Source organism: Procambarus clarkii, chromosome 8 (genome assembly GCF_040958095.1).
Source record: "Procambarus clarkii isolate CNS0578487 chromosome 8, FALCON_Pclarkii_2.0, whole genome shotgun sequence".
Lineage (NCBI taxonomy): Eukaryota > Metazoa > Arthropoda > Malacostraca > Decapoda > Cambaridae > Procambarus > Procambarus clarkii.
This window is the reverse complement of record NC_091157.1, coordinates 23979943-23988852: the sequence shown is the minus strand read 5'-3', so window position 1 is coordinate 23988852 and position 8910 is coordinate 23979943. Positions and strand designations below refer to the sequence as shown.

Genomic DNA, 8910 nt, shown 5'->3' with positions numbered 1-8910 from the left:
AGGGGGGTGTGGGAGGCAGGATTTAGAGTCTTGATCCGATAGTACATTAACATCGACACGTTATGCCATGGAAAAAAAAGTAGTCTGTTTGTCTATGCCATGGTCAGATAACCTTGACACAAAGACCATATGTTATTGGGATTTATTTGATTAAATTCTATCACAAATGTATAATAAAAAATTCATATGACAATAATTCTTAGCCAATAATTAATTCCCTATTTGTTGCTAGGGCAGATCATCTCAAGAAAGTATTAGAATTGAATATTTAAAGGATTTAAAAAATATGAACAAAAAAGAGGAACTTTTCATTAATATAGATATCGAACATATAAATAATGATAAATTTAACACAAAAAAATTCCTGGATTATATTATTTACCCCTGAGACATAATCTAATAAGACAATTATTTATAGCTTATAAGTTTATCAGTTAATAAATGATAATATTGATGATTCCCACATTAAATTTAATTATCCGCCCAATCTGTGCAGAAGACAGTTAATTTATTGGAAAATTTACGATATGTCAGGATTAACAGCTGATAATAAATTTGTCTGGTATGAAAATTTTTTCACACAATTTCACAATCAGGATATTGTAATTGACGAAGATTTTGGGTATATTCCCCATTTAAAATTGAAGAGGCCAAAATGATAAATATATAACACTGTGGTAGATTTATGGCTTTTTCTTTAAGATGGGGTAAGAAATGTTAAACAAAGTTTAAGTGAGTATATTATTAGAAATTGTTTAACTTATGAACAAACATTAGAAGTAAACAAAAAATCAATTACAAATATTGATATGTACATTAAAATCGATGAAGTCATGAGACATGATGAGAATATAATTGAGCGTCTTATTACTAATTATGAAAAAAATAATATTTGGTCAAAACTAAGAAATATATCACTATCTATAGCGTGGAACATGCATTGTGATTTATTAGAACAATTTACTGGTATTATTAATAAAATTAAAAATCCAATAGAAACAATACCAAGACATGCCAAATTTTATTCTTATCTTTTCCCTGATTATGCAATAACTAAAATGGTGGCTTACCTCTCACAAAAAAGGGAAAATATTTATATTTGGAATAATCAGTACAAAAATTATTCTATTAATATTAATGGTATTATTAAAAAGAGGAGAAATCGGGGGGGGGGGGTGTTGAAAGATCAAGTTGTAGAAGGGGAGGTAGTGGAGGTGGAGGAGGGTCAAGAAGAAGAAGAAGAAGAAGAAGAAGAAGAAGAAGAAGAAGAAGAAGAGAAGAAGAAGAAGAAGAAGAAGAAGAGAAGAAGAAGAAGACGAAGATTGCATTTGTACAACATATCAATGATGAAATAATGATGAGAGATATTTTTAATGGTTATGTCAGTTTGTTCAATCTTCTCCCGATTTTTATTCCGTTACAACTTTCCAATCATAACATCTTGATGATATTCTCTCTATGCAATTGATAATATATCTTTATGGTTCCAGTACCGATTTAAAATTAACAAATGTTTTATACAAAACTTAACCTTTAATAATGAATAACTCAAATAGATAATCACTTTTGAGCCTAGAATTATTAAAACAATTCTTTCTAAAGAATTAAATAGTGATACAAAAAATTAAATAAAAAGTTCTTTAAAACATACCTTATGTTTCAAAATAAACCAAATAAAGACTTAAATAATGATATAATTAAATAAAAAAAAGGTATTTAAAACATACCTTATGTTTCAAGTGAGCAACAAAACAAACTAAAAGTTGTAAAGAAGGATGAGCTTTAGTCAAAGACTAATCTGGTATTAGGGAGACAGGGATAACCTGGCAAGGATAACCTTGGGAAGGACGTTATATAAAGAGACTCCGACAACTTGGCGGTCCACATCTAGAACTAAGTACAGTAATCACAACAGAAAAGTGCAGTATAGGATTTGCCCATTAGAGCCATAAGTCAATTATAAACCAACAACCCCATCTTCATCCTGCAGCCGATTGCTTGCTGGAATTTGCCAGAACTATATCTGGTTGTAGCAACACAGATCCTATTCGCCTACTAAATATTTGGAACAGCCTCAGGCTCGATAACAACCTTCCCCAATAAATATAACAACGTTCACTCTGAACATAATTGACCCAGACCGGTTTCCTATCAACAACCCAACTTTACATGCCCCTGAGACATCCAATCCCCCCTTCCCGCCATCTTGTTCACCAATCCAATGTCCCCAAATTACTTTAGCTGAACTCTGCAACAGTCACCTCATCAACTAATGATCTTAACCCACCCTCTAAGAGAACATAGAAAATCGATTGGATCAGCAGAAACAACAAATTATTATCTACTTTACTTTCATCTGTCTTAAGATCCAACAGTGACGATGATTCATCTGAAGACTCATCTGAAAAATCGTCCAAAAGTGAAGTACATGTGCCTCAAGATTTACAACTGAAAGGGTATGTTTTTAAATACTTTTTTTGTTTAATTTTATCATTATTTGGTTCTTTATTTGGTTCATTTTGAAACATAAGGTATTTTTAACAACTTTTTATTATTTTTTTTTATTATTACTTAATTTATTAGAAAGAATTGATTTAATAATTCTAGGCTTCTGTTCTGTATCAGACGTTTTGTTAATTAATTTTAAAAAAATTTAGATAAAGGGATAACGATGTAACTGATTTTGTTTTCCGTAGATGAAAGAAGTCTCTCAACGTCGCTGTCGTCATTCATGTCGACCCAAGAATGATAAATATCTTCTACCCCAGAAAATAAAAAGAGAGGATGCCCAGAGGTATGGACAACTTTGTAACAAAAATTGTGGCCCACATATGAAACCCAATAGATGGATGGTTGGTTTTAATACTGAAGAAAAGAAAGGAAGGATCTTAAGGAGCACCATGTTCTTACATATGCACCTTATTTATCACATTCGATCCATTTAATCCATATGAAGATGGACTATTAGACTGGGACATTAACGTTGAGATAGAACGTAATTTAAATACGTCCTGCATTGAAATTCAATTTGAAGGCAAGGATTCAGAATGTGATTTTGTGGATCTGAGAAGACATTTTGGACTAACTGAGCTCCAGGAGATATTTAAAAGAATAATATATATTCCCAGAAGTCGAGCTATCCAAAATATTCAAATAATCCCATCCTTTAAAGATGAAAAGGTTTTAAAGCATACTGAAAAGATTAAAAGTCTTTTCACAATTGAAGAGTATAGGTGTAGATTCGCAAATTTTTATAGGAGATTATTTCCACCTTCTATTGTTACTAAATTGGTGTATTTGCTTGGTAAATAACCGTGTATGTAATTTGGTACTAAGTGGATTTGTGCTGATTGATTGATGAGGTATGGGACAAGAGTTATTTGTGACCTAATTCATATATATATAGGATATAAGTTGGATTTGTGCTGATTGATTGATGAGGTATGGGACATGAGTGTTTGTGATCTTATTTATATAGGATCTAAGTTGGATTTGTGCTGATTGATTGATGAGGTATGGGGCAAGATTTGTTTGTGACCTAATTCTTACATCTTATATAGGATCTAAGTTGAATTTGTGTTGAGTTGTTTATGATCTCTTATATAGGATCTAAGTTGTTGGATTTGTGCTGATTGATTGATGAGGTATGGGGCAAGAGTTGTTTGTCACCTTAATTCATACATCTTATAGGATCTAAGTTGGATTTGTGCTGATTGATTAATGAGTTATGGAAGCAAGAGTTGTTTGTGACCAAATTCATAAACATTTTATATAGAATCATATTAAAAATAAATTCTAACCAAGAACATTCTCGTGTCGTCTTATTTTCTTTTAATTTAATTTTTACTATGAACCAAAATCCAAAACATCTTATTTCTTATTTTTGCCTTTAATTTCAATAAACTACAGTTGTACCTCTCCACTTTTCAATTTAATCCATTCCCAGAGACAGGTTGTTGTTAATTCTGTACAACTATTTTCCTAGATTGAATCTTAACATTGACTTTTTCTTAGGACTCATTCATGACTTTCTTATGATATAATTTATAACATTCTTGGGACAATAATGTAATAATAATTATTATTTGGTTAAAAAAGGAAGAAAACAATGAAATTCTACAAGTGTATTAAGCAGCTAGCTACTTGGTCGATACACAAAGTTTCTCACTGTAAATAAGTCACAGTTTTCGATCAAAATTGTGGTGTCACTGTATAACAACAAAACCTACCTTACCTTACATACATACTTAACCTAACCTAAACTAATACAACTTAAGTCAATAATTTATAATGGAACAAATATATGTGAGAGGTGAGTGAAGTTTGGTTTGGTTGACGTTTCATCAATATGAATTTTATTTTAAAGTGGTTCGGGAAGTTCGTATGAAATATACTCTCCTATGGTTTCCTGTTTTTTTTTTTTTTTGGTTTTTTACTTTTAAACTGATACTGAAATAGAATTGAACAATTAATAAACTAACTAAAATTGTTATTATTATTACACTCAAATTGAAATATGGATATATATATATAGGTATAAATAATAGTATGTGAGTTAATATTTATATTACAACTCTCCTATTAATTTACTTGTGGTTTGACTCTGTTTTCTTATCATCATTATCACCATGTAAAAACACCTACTACCAAAATAGTTTGCAGGCAATGTGCGTCAATCAATTTGTGAATTCCTTTTTGGATACTACTAGAATGGGATATTGGACCGTGGCCTGCTTACGTAGAGCAATCAACACCAACCCTAACATTCCTTATTTTTTAAAACGCCAATTAATCAACGAAGTTCAATGGAATCTAATGATTAGATCGTGGGAAAGAGCAGTGGCAGATGAAACAACTACTGAACTTTTATTTTGAACACCCAACAGACCCCGAGATAAGGAACATTGGCCAATTGGATAGCGATCACTATTCATACATTTTGTATGTTTAGTGACGGCGACGACCACTGCCATTTAATGAAACTAGTTCACATGTCGAAATCAGTGGTGACATATTTATTGGGATTGTATAGGAGACACAAAGCACTGTGTAGTATTTTGTATGTGAAAATAAGAACAGATTCAATGAAAAGCTATTTTACTGAGATGATTATGTTATAAAATATTTGTTTATTATTCATATAGTAAATAAATCTAATGTTGGGAGCAAATACTAAAAGTATAAATAAAAACCATTGATGAATCTTATATTATACTATAATGTAATAATGCCAAACCAATTAATTTACATATTTCTTTACATTAGAAAGAGAACTTAAGTGACTGACTGGACTCTGGCCGATGATAGATTTAACCAGTTCAGTTATCATTTTCTGCATTTCAGAGTTACGTACTTCTTCCGTTAGTCGCAAGGCAACATTTAGTAAATGATCCACACTATCTTGAAGCCTCGACAATTTAGTTAGCACCTCAATACCAGTTATATGGGTGGTTAATTCATATTGGGGATATTTAGCCAAATTTATTGAAGGTTTCGGTAATCTACCCTTGATTTCCAGGTAATCAAGACCTTCAAAAATACAAGTAACGAATTCGTCTTTCGTTTTGTATTGATCCTTGTAATCCATCATATCTGGATAATTAAATTCGTCTAATCCATATGGCCACCTGTCATCATTATTACATTATGCCAATTTTTTTTTTGGTAGCTAGGAGTTCATCATTTGAATAAAAGGTTACTAAAATATTTTTAAGTTTTGCAGTATCACACTCTTTTCTAAAGAATAAAATAAAGTTGATCATTTCATTTACTGACGACGTCATTATACTTATTACTGTACTCTTTTTTTGGTAAATGAATGGAATAGTTAAGTGAAATTCTAAATTTTTATTACTTTTATACTTCATGCCAAAATTTAATTTCTAATTAGCGACAATAGTTTCTGAAAACTTGTACTTTTAATAATGATTAGTTCCCCTTTTTATACCCTTCGACTACTAAATAGTAGATATATTATAAATACCTTAGGATCGGGATTATCTAATTGTGTTTCTTCTTCTTCTTCTCCTTCGGCTGCACTGCTACAACATGTCTCTAGGAACTGATTAAATTCAAATGTGGAAGTTATATATGCAAGGCCAGATTAGTCAAATAGGCCAGGTGATTTTCTTTGAAAAATTGTTTTGATTGAATTACAGTGGTATTATTTATTATATTATATTAGGATATAAATCATACCTTTGGTTTCCATGATTAATTCTTACCGGAAATTCAGTAGTTGTTTCATCTGCTACTGCTCTTTCCCACGATCTAATCATTAGATTCCGTTGAACTTCGTTGATTATTTGGCGTTTAAAAAAATGAGGAATATTAGGGTTTGTGTATATTGCTCTACGTAAGCAGGCCACGGTCCAATATCCCATTCTAGTAGTATCCAAAAAGGAATTCACAAATTCATTGACGCACATTGCCTGCAAACTATTTTGGTTGTAGGTGTTTTTACATGGTGGTGATGATGATAAACCTTCGTCTTTTAAAATAAAACGACAGATTTCTTCCTTTTCTCCCGTTTGGTAATGAGGTCCATAAAGAGATGGGGATTTCGGGTTATGAAAAGTATGCGGTTTACCTTTTCTACATAAAATGATCCATAGTCTTTCGCCACCATTCGAGCAACCAATTCGCTCCTCGCCGTATTTAAATGATAAATTCGGTCAAGGTTTCCTAGGTTAATACAACATATATCATCACACTTTTTATCACCATCACTGAAAACCCGAAAAATAGAATCTCTATCCCGCCAGTCATTACAATATTTTGATACCCCCAAAAGAGATCTAATTTCATAGTTGGGGGTCCCTATAAATTATATCTTGACGAGGCTTGTTAAAAAAAGATCCATCATGTAAACAATAGGGTTTATGTTGAATCATCCTGTGATTAACGTAGTTAAGCCATTTTTTTTTTCAACCATGCTTCATAATCTCTCGCATCTCGGGTTAATTCCCAACGCATATTTTTAAACATCATGTACCTAAAATAATAATGCCGATTCAAATATTTTTTTATTGACATAAGTTTTTTCAGTGCTGCCTGATCAACTTTGCTACATGACGATGGAATCGATATTCCCTCTGCTATTATCATCTGTCTCAGAGCTTCTCGTTCCTGTTTGGAAGCTTGTATCCTCATCAGAAATATGGAAGGATCTTTGGTGTTAGTATTTAGTTTATTCCTTATTGATTAAAAATTTTGACTTCAGCCTTCAACGGTCCGAAAATTTTTATTAAATCAGTATTCTTCTGCTTGAGGTTGGTGGTGTTCATCTTGTATAAATTGACTTCAGCCCTCAACTGTTTGAGAGTTTTTTCTAATCAATATTCTTTTGCTTGAGGTTGATGTTCTGCTTGATGTTCTTTCTGTGACATCAATAAGCATTGTTTCAAGTTTTTTTTCAGCGCAGCTTGTATCTTCTTGTTCTTTTTCTTCTTCTTCTTCTCCTTCCTGAGGTTCATCTTGAAGAGAGCTTCTCGTACCACATATTCTTTGGATGGAAGAGCAGCGAAGCGTGTGTTGGTTGGCCGTCAGTGGATGTAAATGTGAGAGCAGCCTGTGACTACTGATATTTATATAATTCAGCTGACACGGTGCTGCCATCTACTCCAGCCAACCAGCTGTCTCCTCCACTCTTTGAGCAACTTATTGTAATTTTTACTGCCCTACTTTTTTTTGTAATTTTTACTGCCCTACTTTTTTTTTTAGTAAATTTTGATAGCAGGATGATTTATTGATTTAAATTGGTGAGACCACAAAAAAGTTATTGCTTGCTCTACTTGGTGGAGGTTTCCAGGTAAGCAATCAAGTCTGCACGCTCATTCTTCTTCTTAAGACCAACGAACACCATCTTTGTGCCTGGAAAAAACTTCTTGGGGTTGGTCAAGTAGATATCCAGATTATCTTTGTCCCACGTGATACTCTTGGCCTTGTTGGCATAAGTGTAAATATAGCCAGAAGCCTGACCAGTCTGGCGGCCGAAGAGGCCATTGAGATTGGGTCTAGTTTTGTGCTTGCCGTTTAATTCAACAGTGTGACACTGTGCACACCTCTGCATAAAGATCTTCTTGCCTTTTTCCCTCTCACCCATCTTCTGAAAAAAACACACATTAACTTAAAAGGTTAAGGTGTATGCTACTTATTTATTTTTTTTTTTTTTGAGCTGATTTCATGCAGCACGAACATCATTAAGAAAATGCAGCATGAACATCATTATAGTTAAATTTTCAAAACATCAATTTCAAATTATAAATTTCAAATTATTAGTGATTACAACTGTAATTATATCAAATTTTCCCAAACCAACGAAAAGAGAGAAAGAGAACCCTGGCCAAATATAACCAGGTCATCTCTGGTGGTGGCGTACCAGCACTTCACAGAGGTTAACAGCGAAATAAAGGCATTATAAATCTCAGTGTCATTATATTGGATGGAGCTGGTGGTAACCAACAATCCCACCTTCATTATGGTCATATGTTTCATACACTTACTTACAAAAGGACACTTTTTTCTTTGTTTTAGGATTCAGATTTACTCTGCGAGCACACTGCACAACCTTGAGTCAAAACACGCTCACAGATTGACTAAAAACTACTGTAGATACAGATTTGGATAATGTATCTAACCATCTACAGCTTCAACCAACTACTGGATTTTTTTACAACACAGTTTCAAATGAGAAAACATAAAAAATAAATAATTACACCCTCCTCCTTCTCATCAGCATCATCATCATCATCATCATAAAAAAAAGAAACAAAAATATATAAAATGAATAAAAATATGATATGGAAATGTGGTAAGGATGACATTTTAACTTTTTCGAACCAGAGTTTTTACATCTACATATTTTCCTTTAGAAATTGATGCCCTCTGATTGAAACCCAAACAGAGGTA

General features: G+C 32.5%; 1 protein-coding gene across 1 annotated transcript; it reads right to left on the bottom strand.

Moving 5' to 3' along the window:
• Positions 1-7789: 7789 nt before the first annotated feature.
• LOC123753288 (cytochrome c-like) lies at positions 7790-8104 on the bottom strand. Its single transcript, XM_045735282.2, has one exon. It carries the CDS (start codon positions 8102-8104, stop codon positions 7790-7792), a length of 315 nt encoding a protein of 104 aa, XP_045591238.1.
• Positions 8105-8910: the final 806 nt, after the last annotated feature.